Genomic DNA, 18,210 nt, shown 5'->3' with positions numbered 1-18,210 from the left:
GACACAATGCTTTTGGAAAAAAAGAGATTGGAGAGGGATGGAGGTGTGGTTCATGTCAGAGTGTGAACAGGAGAATAAATGCATGTTTTATTTCTCTCTAACAGCACTTCCATTTATTTAAATATATATGAGCTTGTGGTCCAGTTAAAAGATAACTGATGTTGTGTTTGTATCAACAAATATGTTTTCTTTTGTTTGTTCTTTTTATGCCACTTTGAGTTTTGCTCTGCTAAATAAAAACCTTTGTGAGTTTTCTGCAGGATGTTTGACGATCTCTGATCTGGAAATGAAACTGTGGCAGTGCATGAAGTTCAGTGGTGTCAAATCAAATGGAGTCGAGTTGGACTTGATGTGAAATTGTTGCAAGCTGCTCCTTTCTGTGTATTGGTGCCTGTTCATATGACAACAGTCCGCTTCAGTGACATGGCAGCAGAACAGCAGATCCAGGTCTCCGTCCCTCACCTTTCTCCTCCTCACAGGTGACTGTGCGGCAATATCCCTACCTGCAGCAGGATCAGCTGTTTGCTCTGCTGACTCGATTCAACCTGCTTCATCCAAATGACGCGCAATGCATTTGTCGTTTCCCTGCAGAGGAGAAAAAAAAACATGCAGGTCACCTCCTCAGTGCAGGCTTCACTTCACAGCCTATTACATCGGTTATTTTGGATGTCATCCCTCCCAGTCTCCCTTGACAGGCGTGCGCCATCTCCATCCCGAAGGTTGGGTGAAAAAGTGGGCAGTTCGGGGTTTCATATCTGGCTCCACTTTCTCTCAACTCCCTCCTTTTCTTTGCAGACCTCGGAGTCGGTCGGACAGCAGCCGGTCCTGATACACATCCATACCTGCGCAGAGCATCCCCAGCCCCCCTCTGCTCACAGGACAGGAGTCGCACTGCAGCAAGGAGCTGAGGGGAAATACTTTTTACAGCCGAGCAGTCAGTCCAGCCTGCACCAGCCGAAATGCTGCTCAGAAGAATCATGTAGGTGCTTTGTTTGTTTGTTTGTTTTTTAAATGAGTCGATGATGATGCAGTCTGTGTTCAAACTTCCCCGGAACTCGTCGTGTCCCGTTAAATGGTGGTGTCAGTTGAGAAAGTGTTCATTCATTCACCGGCTTGTTGGATTGCAATAGATTCAGCTCTCAGCAGAGATGCTGAAACTGTAGTCTCTCATTTTCTCCCCATGATGTGCTGCTGACGCAGTTAGTTCAGATAACTTTCTGAGAGCTTTGGACTTTTTGCACAGCATGCAGCGGAGCATGCAGCTGGTTCAAGTGTTTCTGGACCATTCAATAGCTCCCACTTTCTCCTGATCAGTCTTTGTGATTGATCATTGTTCACATGCAACTGAAATGATAACTTAAATACATTCTGATAGAATGTACTCTAAACAGCAGCTCATTTTCAAGGCAAACGATTCCTTTTCAATGTCAATTATCAATTTTGAATGAGCAAAGCACTGATTCTGCTTTATTTCAGCTTTGTGATGTTGCTCTTGAGCCCTGCAGGACACTTAAGATGGCTTTATTAAGTGCACAGCCTTCATCTGTTCACTTTCCGTGCTGCACCTCGGGCTCAGGTGGAGGTCAGTAATGGACAGGTAGAGCAGTGGACCGAAAAGGTTCCTGTCCCAGACTGGCTGAATGAAAACCTGAATTTGGCAGTCTGCAGGACATTAGGCACCAAAAGCTGATGCTGACTCCATGTTTTTAGTCATAACCTCATCTCCAACATGAACACTGATTTTATTTAAAGAAAATTTCACATTAATTTAAGAATACTGAAAGAATCAGTACATTTAATGGGCTTTTATGGAGCTCAGCAGGTTAAATGGGGCAAAGGGTGGGGCGACTCAGTAGATGTTATCTAGTCTTGTTCTAGACCGTTTAACAGCAGCTTGGATTTTTACAGCAATGTGCATACTCATGATAAAAAAATGAAGTAAGTCAGAATGTCTGCCCAATTAAAAAGGCATGTGAAGTGACATAATTGATCATATAATGAGAAAAAATGTGGTGGATTTTTTTGTGTCTTCAAAAAGGTGCAGGCTGCACATCCTAAATTATTATTGGAAGTTTATTGCTTTCAATAGAAAATGATCAGTTACTTTGTAAAGGCAAATGAGTGAATTGTGGATGAATAGCTGACTTTTCTGTTGAAGAACCTTAAAAGGTTTTTGCTTGTTCATTAATCTACTCGTCTTCATTTAGCTCTGTTCATTGTGTTATTGTCAGCACCACATGGCAGACTCAGACTAGAGAAAGCCTGATTCTGGCACAAGGGGAGTTCACTTTTATTCACAGGTTGTGGTCAGTCCACGGAGTTGCTGAGTCAGCTCTGAGACCAGGTGTTTGTTTGGAGTGTCGTGAGTCTTTCCCAGCCGTGCTGGGTGGTGAATTGTCTGGTGGACGGTTTTGCCAAATCAGCCATCTTGTTAGGAGACATTTGGTTCATCAGAGAGGTCTGTGAAACTCAGTGTGGGAGGTGGCGGTGAATCCTTTGAGTGGGTCTAACTCATAGCCTGTGTGGACGTGCTGCATTTGATGGCGCTGAAAGCCAGAGGGGGGTGTTGAGTGAGTAGTCTGGCCTGGATCGGACGGGGGGCAAAACACAAAAGGAATGTTTCGATAGACTTTGAGGTTTCTGACTCACCTGAGCACTCTCCCCGTGAGGACCTTGCCTTTTCTTAAGATTAGTTTCCACATAAGACTTCAGTTTGTACTTGATTTTATTATAATTGTTTTAAGATGTTGCATTTATTTGACAACACCAGAGTATTTGGTTTCTAGTTCTGCAGAATGACTTCAGTCATCGAATCCATTGATGTAACAGCTGTAACAAGTGATGTCATCTGCATAGCTGAGTTTCTGTGATCTGGTTTGTGATTTCTGCTGAGGCTGCTGAGGGCTAGAGGAAATAATCCTCTGTTCAAAGTGACCAGAAATCTAACCATTACCCACAAAGACTAGATAAGAAGGAATAAAGAATATGTGCTGTTATTATTTTTTATTTTAGATTAGACACTTTCAGCTAAAAATCAACAATGCGTTTAAGAAAAATAAAGAATAACAGGAAGATTTACCAAAGCAATTTAAGAATGAACCTAATTAATCAATTTGAACATTTTAAACTGTCCATTCCTCAACCTCATTCCCATTGTTGATTTAGTTTGAACCGTCCATCCCCATGAATCAATAAATCTAAAATCAAAAAAAGAAAAAGAACTGTAGATGAAAGGAGAGGATAAATGCTTGCGTGGTTGACAGAAACCAAGACAGGAGTAGATTTCTGCCTTGTCAAAGCAGCTAATGTGGATTTTAGAAGATCCCTACTGTATTTTGTCACTGGCCCATCAGTGCCAAAGCCAGTTCCAGCTCAGCTCTCCACAGAGCCTAAAACCAGGATCTCCCTGTGTTTGAACTGGATCAGCTGTCATTTTATTGGTTGTTGGTAGAGATGAGGTTTGCTTGACCTGACCTTGAAGCAGACTGCAGCAGAGTGAGACCACCCACAAGACGTTTCAAGCAAGTTTGTGTTGGGAGTTCAGCTTTGACGGGGCCCTCAGCGTTTAATTGTATGCTTCTTGTTTGCTATTACTTCTTGCCTGAAAAATCCGAACTGGCCAATCTGATGTCGCTTGACTGCGTCTACAGGAGGAGGAGACTGGATTAGTCCTGCAAGGGGATAATGCGCTGGCTGCAGTTCCTAGACCGATAAATGTGGTGGACGGCATTGATTTTAGCCTGACTCACCTTCATTGTTGCTCACATTAGAAGAGAAGTGAACAGCAGTGTTTAATTATGGTGAGACCAAAGACTTAATTATCATCAGCAACCAGGATTACCTCTTCTGCACACACACGTGTGTCAGCACTAAGTCTCCCAACAGTTATACCACTGGAAAGAGTGGGCACTGTCTTAACGTGGCCCTTCCCTTTGTACGAAGCCTCGTTCTCGGTGGTTTGAAACTTTCCTTTTCCATCCCTGAAAAGAGCAAAAGAGAAGACAGAGAAAGAGCAAGCAAGTGTGCCAGTTGCCTGTCCTTTAATTTCAGCTGAAGCCTTTTGTGAGGGAGCCGGTATAATGTGAAAGCACAGTGTGCAGCTGTCCTCCTGGCCCACTGCTTGCTCTATGTGGGAAGTTTTCTTGTCAAGAATACTAATAGTGATACCAGTTCTGTGGCGTCCACCCAGCTGGTGAGGAAACAGGCCACAATTATTCTGCCATCAAAGAAGGCCATTTAATATGTCACACTTTAGTGAGCTCTGTTTGTGTCAGCTGCTAATGAAGGATGCGTTTGTTTTACAGACTCAGAAAAGGTCAAATTTATTAGTCTAAAACTTGAGCGCTCCAGAGGCGCTGAGCTTTTTACTATTAGTATTTTTAAGCCTTCACATTGCAGCGCAACTGTATCTGTAGGATGTGAGGCTCTAAGGCTCAGAATGAAACTTATGGTTGTTATCTATCTTCTTCTTGGTGGAATGGAGGAGGTGGTTTTTCAGTGGTATCAGCACAGTGAAACAGTGTTCCAGGATGTTTTGTGTAATGTCAACTGACTTCTTTAAAGCAGGCACAAATCTGTAATAGGCAAAATGGGAATATGTAATGCACAAGAGAAACGGAGGAGCAGCTCACAGCTGGGGAAAAAAAATCAAACTGATTGCTCCAAGACCACATTAGAAAAACAAAGAGAGTATTATATGTTTTCTGAGGATCTGTTGATCTCTGCATTTGCTACTGCCAATGAAGTTGGCAGTAGCCCTCTATAATAGTAGGTTCATTGATTCATTGATGGTGCACATGTTGCCTAATTTCCTGTTTGTAATAAAATATATGTGAACATATGTTAACTATTCAATGCAAAAACATCATACAAAATTAACAAAAATTAGAGATTATATATAAATATTCTCAATATTTCAGATGCAAAAAAGCAATAATTGCAGTGCTTACTGCAATAAGGCCTGACATCATGCAATGCATTTTGTAAGTGTTAGAAGCACTAAATAGTGTCAAAATTTGCTATATAGACTGTATCACGAGAGAAGGAAGAAAAACTAAAACTTTTTTTGCATTTCTAAACGACAGTAGATACTTTGGATGTACAATGATGAATGAACATTTTGCCACTTCACCATGGCCGCCTCAGTAGGTTGAGTGAGGTCGCGCTGAGCGTCCTGCCATGCCTGCTTGGTTAATAACAGGCCCAGACTGGTGACGGAGCACTGGCAGGATGCCGCTGGGCTGAGACGCCGTATCATTAGCTCCCAGAGGTGATGAATGACTTGTGGTGAGGGGCCTGAGCTCCCTGCTTCCCTTTGAAAACCTGAGACATTGCCTGGTGTAGCTTAAAGATATGTTTTACAATATTTTATGATGTGTTATGATATTTATAAAACAATAACCTCTCTGTTTAATTTAGTTTGATTTCTTCAGAGTTATGAGTTATATGCTTAGGTACAGGTTTATCAAGTGCACACAAATAAAACCCAGTTTAATCAAAACAGCTCTATGAAGGATGCCAGGTTTACCTCAAAGGTGTTGTCCGACATTTAATGGCACGAGCCAAAGAAGCCTTTCTGATGATGTTTCGATGATGAAATTGAGACTTTTCTCTAACAATTTTTTATCCCCATGTTATATCATATATTTTGTATTCTACTGAAAATGGCAGGTTTCATGTCGTTTTTTGTTTTTTTTTTATTGATAAGTTATGTGATTGTGTTTAAGAGATCTGAACACCTCCAATTTTGCATGAGCTTTGTTTTTTGGACCTTTCCCTCACCTTTATTGTGGAACATCTGCTCTTATGAAGCTCTCATCTGTTTTCGCAGCATTTATCTTTGCCTCTCCATTTTTGATTTTCAACTTTAAATTATGATATGAGTATAAAAGCAGCAAATCATATTAAATAGAAATGAGCTAAGACTTTAGACTTACACTAAAGTCTAAACGGGAAAGTGCCTCTCTACCCAACTATTTGGACATGTACACATCTAAAACTGCAGTAGGTGGATGCTTAAATGAATCTGCTGTTATATAGACGGTGACCTTAAATATTACAATAAATCAATTTAGTGAGCTCAATGGAGCATGTGCCTCCGACTAACTGAACCAACACAATACATGACCTCCAGTACCTGCCTATTAAAGGTTAAATATGTGTGAAATTGGAAACTGGAAATGATTCATCCATTCATCACTTTTGTGCCTGAATGTCCTCCTTCAAAAATTCTCGTCTTAACTTTTTTCTCCCTTTTCTTTATCCCTCTAGACACATCCAGATCCTTCTACTTCTCTGCCCAGTCTGTCGTCTCACTCTGGCCTTCCCCACCCAAACACCATCTACATATGGTATGTCTACATTTTCCCTTATGTCTTATTTTTAATGAAACTATTCAGTCTTAATATGGTATTCACTAGTCTCAACTGATTTACAGTGTCATACTTGTCTTTAAGCTCAGTATCCTCCATCTTTTTTTCTGCAGATAATGTCCAGTCCCTCCAGGTGAACATCCCCCACTCAGGTTTGGTTTTCGGCCCTTTGGGCAGCTCCATCTCCATCCCTTGCTTCGTGTCTCTGTCCTCCACACCTACCACGTCCTCCTCTTCCCCCGTTGAACCTCGGGTCAAATGGAGTGTGGTGTCCAATGGAGTGGAGACACAGATCTTAGTAGCGCGGGGTCAAAGGGTGAAGATCAACGAAGCATACAGAGATCGCGCGGCATTGCTCAACCACTCATCCTCTCCAGATGACCTGACACTGTGGCTGGGAGATTTGCGATCTAGTGACTCTGGTCACTATCGCTGTGAGGTGCAGCAAGGCCTGGAGGATGCCAGTGACCTTGTGGAGCTCAAGGTCAAAGGTAATAAAGCAGCAGATATGGGTCTTTGTTGAACCTCAGGTATAGTATAGTCAGCAGCATGGAGCAAATGGGTTCAAGGGTGTCTGAAACAGAGGAGAAATGCGATCACTCTTAAAATACCACTTCTACCAATTCTCAATTCAATTTCAGATTTTTGTCATTCTGCCTTTTTGTAGATGTCTTATTCTTTTTATGTCAATTTTGAATGCAATATTTGTTCAAGATGTGAAGTTTGATTGATTTCGTTCTCTTTCTTAGAATGATGGTTATTCAACATCTATGTTAAATCTTAAAATCTTAAGATCTGCAACATCTGTTTAACCTAACCAGCTGTGGATGATTGAAGTTTAACCTAACCTGAAACTTTAGGGATTGATTTATTAATAGGATTATACACAGTATGTTGTGCTTGTATGACTCCCACAATGATCCTGACTGACACAGCTGTTACTGTAGTTGGTAAAGTCATCCCTCATGGTGGTGTTATTGGAATTTAGTATTGTATACTCCAAATTTCAATGCGTGTTTGTGTCTGTGTGTGTGTCTAGGTGTTGTGTTTCACTACAGAGATGCTTTGGGCCGGTATGCCTTCTCCTTCCATCAGGCCCAAAGGGCTTGTGAAGCCATCGGGGCAGAAATCGCCAGTGCTGACCAGCTGCTGGCAGCTTATTATGATGGATATGAGCAGTGTGATGCAGGCTGGCTCTCAGACCAATCTGTCAGGTACTTCATCACCTCTGTGTCGTATGATGTTCACACTGAAACTGCAGTATGAATTGACTTCACTGAAAAGTTATTCAGACAAACTTAATGTTACTTTGGCAATGGTGATTGTTTCCAGGTACCCAATTCAAGTGCCCCGTGAAGGTTGCTACGGAGACATGGATGGGCAACCAGGAGTGAGAAACTATGGGACAATGGATCCAGATGATCTTTTTGATGTTTATTGTTACTTGGAACAAATTGATGGTATGAGTACAAATAAGAACACAAATAGTTAAACTTGCCCTGATATAAAATTTTTAGGCCAATACAGATATCAGTATTTGAGCACTGCACAGTAACAACATATCAGCCATTATTTATTGCAACATTTTTGGGTTTGTAAACTTGTACATATTTATACTAACAGGTTTCATTTGAAGCCAGTAAAATCTGCTAGGCCAGCGTATCTCAGATTATTTCTACTGCACACATAACTATGAGAGTAACAGTGATCTAACTAAAGAAGACGTACTTCTTGTATTTCTTCTTGTATTGTATGTATTGTATACATACAATAGAATAAAATAAGGAGATGTAACAAAATTATTTTGTGTTTGCAGGAGAGGTTGTTCATGATTCTGTCCCACAGCAGCTGTCATTTGATGAAGCACAGGCTTACTGCAGGGCTGCAGGGGCAGAGCTGGCTACAACAGCACAGCTATACTTGGCATGGAGTGAAGGTCTGGACCGCTGTAGCCCCGGCTGGCTGTCTGATGGCAGCGTTCGATACCCCATCAAAACCCCCAGAGAGCGCTGTGGAGGCCCTCAACCAGGGGTCAAAACCCTCTACCGCTTTAGCAACCAAACTGGGTTCCCAGAACCGTCCAGTCTCCATGATGTTTATTGTTTTAGAGGTAAGTATTTTGTGCATCAGTTTGCAGAAATAGAGTTAAATTTCATTCCAATGATGTATTAGATGTCCACACAAACCTCATTCATTACTTAGTCATTTCAACAAAAGCTTTAGCTGTGACTACTACTGGAACACAGCTGTCAATCAACCCTTTACTTTTTCTCTCTGTGAAATACATTTTACCAGTTGCATCATACTTTTATTTTCTTATCTGTTCTGTTCAGATTATAGAGATGCTCCCACTGGCTCTCCTATGGACTACATGGCCACAGAGCCTGAAGACTTTGGACAAGATGTGGTAATTCTGACGGAAGCAGATGAGGAGCTGCGACTGAACCAACATGCTGAGCAAGTGGAGCGAGAGGCTCAAAGCGTGCTTGAATCTTTTCCCTTCGTCTCCCAACAGTCCACTGAGGAAATCCCAGTCGACACAGACCCAACAGTTATGTCAGACACAACCGAGTCTTCCCTCAATGCCACGTCTACTGCGAACTTCCTGATACAGTTTGATGAGACCTCATCTCCCGCAGAAATAAGTTCTCAATCCCAGAATGCCGCAGCACTGATGACCAGCACAAGCAGCAGCACAGAAACCTACGATTTCTCACAAAACACATCAGCGCTGCTGAGTGTTTACAATGAGACGGATTCTCAGCAGACCTTGAACTTAAGTTTTGACCAGTTTGAATTTGAAAACACCACAGGATTTCCTGAGCCATCATATGAACCTCACACACATAACCGGACAGAACAAGACATGAACCCTGAAGACTACACACAACCATCTGAGAGGCCGATTGATTCGCAGGAAATTCAAGAGACCGACTTTGGTTTGAACAGATCACAAGCCAATTACAGCAAGACAGATAGCTACCATACTCAAGAGGATAATATCCTGGAGGCAACATCAGTGACCGCTGACATGGTCCAGGTAAAGATGGAGGAGGCAACAATACCGACTTGGCAGACATCTTTCTCAACTCAGTCACCAAGAGAAGAAGGAGAGGTTCTTACTATAACTAGCCAAGCGCCAGACAAAAACCGGTCTTCACTGTGGCTCCATCTTGATGGGTCTGGTGATATTTCTCAAGGTATGAATTGAATCGCATGCTATAATTTCTTCTGCATTCTGTCTGTCATGGTTATTTCCAATTGGCTTTGTTGCAGAGGAAAAATTAAGGCATTACCAGCAGTGAGGCAGTGAGGTTTAGTCTCACAGTACCACGGATATTTCTGCAAAATTTCTTAATTCCTCCAGTAGTTGTTGCAACATTAGACCAAAGTGGTGGACCAAATTACTGACACTGCAGTTGGTAGAGCCATATGTCAGCATGAGTAAGAGCATCATTATCTGAATGGGCACTTAAAATACTTACAGTTTTCAATGTGTTCTGTGTTTTTTTTCCAGAGAATGACGTCGATGTTGAAGCAATCACTTTCACTCCCACATTAGACTCTTCCACTTCCAGCTTAATCGCTCATCCATCACCCTCCACCTCAGCTAGCAGTGCTCCAGCTGACTCTCAAGCAGTACTCCCAGATCCAACATCTTCCCCTGGGTCACTGGTCTTCAATATCTTCTCCACAGTAGCACAATTATGGGAGTCTTCCACATCTAAACAAGAGGAAAGTACAGGCTCAGAAACTGAAGACACAGTTAGCACAGAAAAGGAAGACAAACAGATGTACCTGATAGAGTCTGAAGACAACTTTGGAGTAAGTTCAGCTACTACTGAGTCTCCAGAGAGTTCAAATACGTCTCAGTTGCCTCCTGATTCCACCACAGCACGGTATCAGACATCATCATATAGAGTGTCTTTAAAAACTGCAATCACTGGACATGAAGAGGCCAGTGGAGAAGAGCCACGTACAGTTACTGAAGTCCTTGGAGAAGATGTTGAAGATGTGCTAACCCCTGAAGAGAATATCACAGTCATCCGAATCCCTGAAGAGGAAGTTAAAATTTCTCCAACCATCGAAGAGGGGGCAGAACTTTCCTTCTCACTGGAACAGGAGGTTCAAGTTTCTGCAGCCCCTGAAGAGAACAGTACAGTTGTCCCAAACTTTGAAATTAAAGTTGCCCCATCTGTGGAAGTAGAAAGTGAAGTTTCCTTTTCCCTTGAGGAGGACAGTACAGTTGTCCCAATCCATGAAGAGGAAACTACCGTTACTCCAACATTTGAAGAAGAAGCTAATGTTGCCCCGACCGTGGAAGAATTTGAAGTCTCCTCAACTGTAGAAGAAGAAGTTAGACTTGCCCCAATTAGTGAAGAAGTTGAAGGCTCCCGCAGCCTTGAAGTAGAAGTTGCTTCAACCATTAAAGAAGAAGTTGCAGTTGCCCCAACTCTGGAAGAAGCTGAAGTCTCCCCGACCTTTGAAGTGGGCGCTAACCTTGCCCCAACCATGGAAGAAATAGCTACTGTTGCACCAACTCTAGATGAAGTTGAAATCTCCCCGACCCTTGAAGGAGAAGCTAATGTTGCTTCAACCATTGAAGAAGAAACTATTATTGTCCCAACTCTTGAAGAAGAAACAAATGTCTCTTCACAACTAGAAGAAGAAGCCAACACTGGCTCGGTCTTGGAAGTGGACGTAGAAGAACCTACGGCTTCCACAGTCTTAGAAGAGGAAGCTACTTCCGTCTCAACTTTAGAGGAAGAAACACACTTTGCATCAAAGACTGAGGAGGACTTTGCTGTCTTTCCTTTTGATTCTCAAACATCCAAGTGGGCTGTGCTGACCACCACAGCTGGACCCACAGCAGCTCCAGATGCCTCTTCAAGTACCAAATCGACTCATGCTTCTGCAAAGACAACCACTGCTGCCATCACAACCACCACACACTGGGCCAGACGCAACTGGAGTCCCACCACCAAAACACCAAGGGTTTTCCACAAGACCACAGAGCCCCAGAAGGTGACGCACCTCATTCCACCAGTGGATCAGGGTCTGGTGGATGTTGAGTTTAGTCTCACCCAGCCGCCCACTCTGCTTATCTTGACCAATGAGAGGGCAGCTGTAGGCGGTACAGGGAAAGCCTCAGGTAATGTTAAAGCCACTCTCATCAGCCTAACCATCCTCCTCTTGCTACTCGACGCAATGATCCACTAAAATCCCTGGTCTGTCCTCTGCCCCAACCTGCCTTTGTTCCATTTTCTGTAAAACACCTCCCCTCCTTTTCAAATGACTTCCTATGTTTATTTCACTTGTCTCAGAAAGCCCACTCACATTTCTGACTCCTCCCACTTCTCACCTCTGTCCTTGTGATCCCACCTCCCCTTCAAGATGTTCACAGTGGACAGCTCCCTTTAGACATTTGTCAACAGTCAAGTTTTATTATGCATGATGTTGTTTTTCTCATCCAAAGATTGACTTCAGTGAAGTACTGTAACATAGCGATATGCTTAAATGAATGTGTTTATGCTTCCTTTACATGATTTTTTGCAAGACTGATGGTTATAGCGTGGTTACAGCATTGGTAAGCTTTGCACAGAATTTCGATTAATGGATTTTATTTTCAAAAAACTAATGTCTTCACCAAACGAGTGCAAATGATCCTCTGCAGCAACACTTGCTAACTGTCAAAACTCACCATGTTTTTTGCAGCAATCTGGAAGTGACATGACAAAGAGACTTGCTCTTTCTCTGTAACTGCAATTAAATTGAATGTAACAGCACTGACCAGGGCAATGCTTAAAAGCACAAATATTGTTCGACAAAGATTTGTTATGAGTGGTAATACTTGGCAGCAAGTTTTTGAATGTTCTTTATGGACCATTAATGTTTCATACTCAAACTCATGTTCTATTGTTTAATCATAATCTTTCAAGTTTTGTACAGAATTGTGTTTTTAGGTGTCATAATGATAAAGCTAACCAAATGACATTTGTTTCTCCTCTTGCCATCAGTTTAAATCTGTTATTTTGTTTTTATAGAGTCTTATACTTTTTAATCTGAAATTTTAATGCCTCAGCATATAAACTATATGGAACATTAGTTTCTACAACTAAATAAAGCTGCCTAAGAGACTTGTAAGGAACCCCTTTTGGCCATGCAAAGAAAAGAATAAAAGTAAAAGTATATATTGTTTTATTATGAATGATATATAATTTTGCCCTTTTTTTCATTGGCATAATCATCCACTATAAACTCAAGACCAAATGTTGACGAGAACAAGGGTTTTTATATATTAATGGCACTTGGTTGAAGGGAAAATTATACGGCACGGCTCTGAAGAACAGAACCTAAAACAGAATTTAAAATTATTTTAAGGCATTCGAACCAGAGTGGCATTGCTTCCATACTAATGTACAGGCAGTGTGCTGTACTTAATTATTTTAAGATTAGTCCATCACAAAAAAGGCTGAGTCATTCTAGTTGGCCATAATTGTGGTGATAACTGACCTCCACTCAGCATTTCTGCAAATCCATTTAGTGTGTGGATATATGAGAGTGTCTCAAAATAAATATTCTACAAACTATAATTTAAAATGTATATTAACAAGACAATATCTGCAGTAATTAAAATGTAATGAGTTGCAAATAATCTTGGTGAAGCAGACATTTAGAGAGAATGAGAGGAAACAGTGGTTGAAGCTGAAGCGCCTCTGAATGGAGGACAAAATATTTCACTGTGTTAATCCAGGAGGTGATGCTGCCCATCATGTTAGGTTTATCCACATCAGATACATGTTACCATAATCAAATTAACCAAGGTCACAGGTATAGTTTTCATTTTAATTTGTATCACCATTTTTACACTTACTATTAGAGTCCCACTATTTATGAACTCATCAATGCAGATCAGAGCATTAAGTAGATTTTTCTTCTTTTTTTTTACTTTTGATTTCAATGTCAGCATCAACAACCGTAATTTGGCAGGTCATTAGTAACAGAGTTGTCAAGGCTGAGCAACACGGGAGGGATATTTACCACCCATTCTGTAGTTCAAACTAACCTGCGACATCACCTTTTGTTAATTTAGTGGCAACTGAGAATGCAGACCTTTGAGAGAGTGAGACTTGAAGATTTTTAGTGCCGTGCAAAAATCTTTGTAAAGATACCAACTGGAATAACATGTTTCACTGTTTTATACTTGGACTTGGATGGAATCTCAATGGTTTTCCATGCCCTAGTTTCACTTGGACTGCATATGATTCTCATTAGTCTTGTGTAAGGTAGTTATTACCTTTCGTATACATACTGACTCAAAAAGATCAGTCTAAATAGCACCATGTGATTGTTAAGTATAATGACAGACACTACAGACATCTTGTTTATAGGGTGTCAGAGAAAAAAAAAAAAACAAAACCACTTGTAAAATGTTTAATTTCAGTTTGGACACACATGCTGCCATTTTGTTTTCTTCCACAAATTTAGAAATTTTTTTTACTGAAACTCTAACCATTTTCATCAGCGCTTAAAATCACAACCATCTGATGGAAACACTTAGAAATGAATCTTACGTCACGAATTTCCAAATATATAACGCCAGACATCTTTTTCAAGATCCATTACTGTGTATTTGTATCCAAAATGAACACAAACCAAAATATGCAGCAGCCAGCAGAAGCAATTTCTACTTGGTAGTGAGTAGTTGCAGAAACAAATAAGAAATGCCTTTAAATTATTGTGTGTAACTACCTAGCTGCATTTTAACAGAATAACGTGTTGTATTTAAAACCCAATAGGCAAAGTACTATTTAGAGTAATGTACAGCGGTGAACTGTAGTTGGCAGTTCCAAACCACAAACAATCAACCTGAAACTCTGATGGAGAAAAGAAACTTGGAGTGTGTTGATCCATCTGTCCTTTCAAAATAATATAACATAGTCTCACAGTGTCATTGATAAGGTTATCATACACGAGTATGATTCGAAAAATTGATCACCGAAGACGAATGGAGGAATATGAAAAATCATCTGGGATGATCCACCCAAGCCTGCTGCGGGAACAGACCCTGAGGAGTTTGACACCACGACTCTGAAGTTTGGCCTCTGCTGCCATCTGTTGGCTCATGTGCATCTTGTTTTTGTTGTGCTTTTGGGTTTAATTTGTTTTTGTGTATACTGCAGGTTTTCTGACATGTCATTTCCCTGTGTATAAACGTGTTCACTTAAATCATGTGCATATAAGATATATTAATTCACATTGTCTTGTGTTGGACATGATTACAAATGGTATAGATGATACAGGCACAGTAGATTTGACATATAACTTATAATAATATTAACTGTAAATTGGCTTTTGTTCTACCAAATCCCCCCTTTTCCTGATGATCTCCTTTTTTCATTTGTGCGTACATACAATTCTTTCTGTTTCTTTTTAGTTGTAGCAATAACATAGGTGTGTCCTGTGCTCTCGTTCAAGCAGCTGAGTCATCTCCTAATGGCTGGACTTCTGTTGTGTTTCAGATGCCTGTGTGGACGACCCCTGTCTCAATGGAGGTACCTGTACAGACCAAAATGGGCAGGTTATATGTCTCTGTTTGCCCACATATGGAGGAGACTTCTGTCAGAACGGTGAGCCCTCTGCTTTTCTTTTGGTGAAATAAGAAGATCATTAATTATAGTAGATCCAACTGAATAATCTGAAATACTGCACACAGACAGACTGCCCTACTTTTCTTATCAGCTTACATAAACTGTCTTTTCCGAGGTAAAATCAAACTAAATACATTTATTTTATAAGAAATGGTACACTTTATCCAATCTATCCAGAATGCACTGTATACTCCAGGCACTATTATCAACAGCGAAAGAGGTGTCAGTAGTTTTATAGTACCTTGATTAATTGCAGTTTTTTAAAGTCTTATTTGTAATTATTGATTTTGTACTTAATGTTGGGTGACCTATGCTGTTTTTGAGTCACAGTCATTGCTTTCCTGGTTGCATAAGGGATTTATAAAATGAGACATTACATTAGATTGATCTTAATTATCTATTTGGCATATATACCATTATTTAAAAAAAAAAGTTTGTACTTTCAAATAACCAACAACAAACGTACAGAGAACCTGTGGCTGAGTATTTAAAATCCATGAGGAAGCAATCTGCTGGTTCTTCTATGTTATTCTGTCCATGCGTTTACCTAAGTACCTGAGGCTACTTTGCCCTACTATATTTCTACAGCTGCAGGTCCAAAAACCGCCCTCCTTCTCCTCTGTGTTTCTCTCAGATCTGGAGCGATGTGAACCAGGCTGGGACAAGTTTCACGGTTTCTGTTACCGACACTACAGCCAGCGTCTGAGCTGGGAGGTTGCAGAGCAGCACTGTCGCATGCAGGGAGCTCACTTGGTTTCCATCATGACTCCTGAGGAGCAGAATTACATAAACAGTAGGTTTGCTGTTCCTGTTTGGACAGGAAATGAGTTTATTTCAAGGGAATGAGTATTTTACCTGATTGCCCTCTAACTCAGGCAACTACAAAGAATACCAGTGGACCGGTCTTAACGATAAGACCATCGAAGATGATTTCCACTGGTCTGATGGCAACCCACTGGTGAGCAATCTCAAAAACTAACTGAAACAAATGCCCATGATTGTGGGCTATGAAAACATTTCAGAAACACTAAAATAACACTGATGTAAGAGACATAATAGTCTCAATGATATATGCTGAAACATTGAAAACCTTAACCATGTTCTGATTGTTGGGCTATTTAGGTGGATTCTCTAAAACCTGAAACTAAATTTGGTTATGCCTAATTTTAGTTAATAAAAAGTAACATTACAGAGTTGAAGCCTAACTAAAAAATGTCAGAATCTACTACTGTGCAATATTGACAACACATACAGTACACATACACATACAGTATAATTATCATCAACCTAAAACCATCAATATCTTTGGTGTCCACGTTAACAGCTGTATGAGAACTGGTACAGAGGTCAACCAGACAGCTATTTTCTCTCTGGAGAAGACTGTGTGGTGATGGTATGGCATGATAATGGACGCTGGAGTGATGTGCCCTGCAACTATCACCTGGCCTACACATGCAAGAAAGGCACCTGTAAGTATAAGGAACTAAAACAAAAATTAAACCACCATTTAAAGCTAATTAAAAATGGATATAGTTACATTTTGTAGTCTTTTGGGTTATTATGTCACAAAAATATGTGCTTTTCAATAACTTTAACAATTCAAAGTAAGTTCAAAGCAAATTTGCGAATAAATATAAGATCTGAAGTCTCTCTCTCTTCCACCAGCTTCATGTGGTCCACCACCTAAAGTCCGAAATGCTTCCATATTTGGAAAACCTCGCCAGAGATATGAAACTAATGCAGTGGTACGTTATCACTGTGCCGAGGGTTTCCAGCAGAGATTAAAACCTCTGATCAGGTGTCTGTCTGGAGGCATGTGGGAGAGGCCCCACATTCTGTGCATCCCTGGTAAGATAAGAGATTAGTGTAATGCTTATAAAAGAAAAAAAAAAAATCCCTCAAAAAATATACTTTTAGGTGTTATAGCTGGATTTGCAGTTTGTACTTAGTGCATGTTTATTTTTTTTCCCTTTATCATAAACAACTTAAACAACATAAACAACAATTTTCCCATCTGAGGGAGAAATAAGTGATTATCTCGATTTACACATGAAAGAAGACATGGGGGAAAAAAATTAAATATTTTAACAAATAGGTTGTCATATACAAAATGAATGGATGACAAAAGAAACAAACCTAGATAATTTTGTTTATCAATTTCCAGAGGCAGGAGGTCCGACCCAGCACCCTGAGGTGACATCACCAACTGACAATGATAGCAATGCAGCAGCTGAAGACGAGTTTGAAGCCACTAAGGAGACGCCACAATACTGGGACATCAAGTTTTAAAAGTCAACCATGCTTTCCTTGTCTTGTTTTCTTAAATTGCTTTTTACCAATGAATACGTAAACATGAAAAAATGAACCTCAAAGCCATAGAAACACAGCTGAACCTCCTCTTTGCCAAGGAGCTTAAATGCACTCAAAGGCTCTAATTTCTTTTAAGGGGGAACATTATTTACTTCAAACAAGATTGATGTCCTTTAAGATACTTTCAAATATGTTTTGTAATGCAGAGTTTTAAGGTTTAATGCAATGATTGGCAGAGCCAAAATGACATTAAAGTGATTATCCAAGGAGTCCTTTTCATAAGGCGCACTATACCAGCTCCAAATCTACATTAACAACTATTCTTTTTGTGGTTTTTCTTACATTGAAAACCTTTTTATAAAATGGTGCTAATGTCTTCAAGACCATTTCCATATCCAACAGACAGCTTACTGCTTTTCAAAGAATCCTATAACTCCAAAGCACAACTCAACCTAGACAAATAGTCAATAATACTGTATATATAGTTTTCACACCTGTGATTGCTGTTTTTTCTTAGAGAAACCTTCAATTTCCAGCAGACACAGTTTTGTTCGCCAGCTTTATGTTGTAATAAAGTTTTGTAGAACAGAGCAAAGAATAAATCGTTCTCGTATTTTACCCTTACACCGCGTGTGAGCTTCATTTCGTTCGTGAGATGTGGATTGTAATGAAAAGAAAAGTTTGGCGTAATTTTGGGCGTCACTAATTTATACATTATGTTAGCTGTACTGGGATGACATTTTAAAATAAATACACCTGTTTTTTTCTTTTTTTCTTGCTTTTTAATTAAAGTTGCGTGTAAATGAAAGAGAGTAGTCAACCCGTCGCTGCCTGCTTACGTCACTTCCGCTAATAACGAGTAACTTAACGTAACTTCT

General features: G+C 40.3%; 1 protein-coding gene across 1 annotated transcript; it reads left to right on the top strand.

Annotated features, from left to right (window-relative positions):
* The first annotated feature begins 804 nt into the window (after window positions 1-804).
* LOC115050837 (brevican core protein-like) lies at window positions 805-17,950 on the top strand. The gene is made up of 14 exons (XM_029513929.1): window positions 805-979; window positions 6,271-6,350; window positions 6,485-6,862; window positions 7,411-7,585; window positions 7,704-7,831; window positions 8,188-8,481; window positions 8,705-9,571; window positions 9,889-11,523; window positions 14,894-15,001; window positions 15,657-15,815; window positions 15,898-15,980; window positions 16,347-16,491; window positions 16,688-16,870; window positions 17,187-17,950. Exons 1-14 carry the CDS (start codon window positions 960-962, stop codon window positions 17,309-17,311), a joined length of 4,380 nt encoding a protein of 1,459 aa, XP_029369789.1. The 5' UTR covers window positions 805-959; the 3' UTR covers window positions 17,312-17,950.
* Window positions 17,951-18,210: the final 260 nt, after the last annotated feature.

Source organism: Echeneis naucrates, chromosome 11 (assembly GCF_900963305.1).
Source record: "Echeneis naucrates chromosome 11, fEcheNa1.1, whole genome shotgun sequence".
NCBI classification, from domain to species: domain Eukaryota; kingdom Metazoa; phylum Chordata; class Actinopteri; order Carangiformes; family Echeneidae; genus Echeneis; species Echeneis naucrates.
Note: the sequence above shows the minus strand (reverse complement) of the source record. Positions and strands in the feature narration are given on the sequence as shown.

Bases quoted from the DNA above. Each gene is read 5' to 3' on its own strand.
- LOC115050837 (XM_029513929.1), top strand. From the start codon at position 960: ATGCTGCTCAGAAGAATCAT. The intron at 11,524-14,893 runs GTAATGTTAAAG...GTTGTGTTTCAG, and splicing joins CGGTACAGGGAAAGCCTCAG to ATGCCTGTGTGGACGACCCC. The intron at 16,871-17,186 runs GTAAGATAAGAG...ATCAATTTCCAG, and splicing joins CCACATTCTGTGCATCCCTG to AGGCAGGAGGTCCGACCCAG.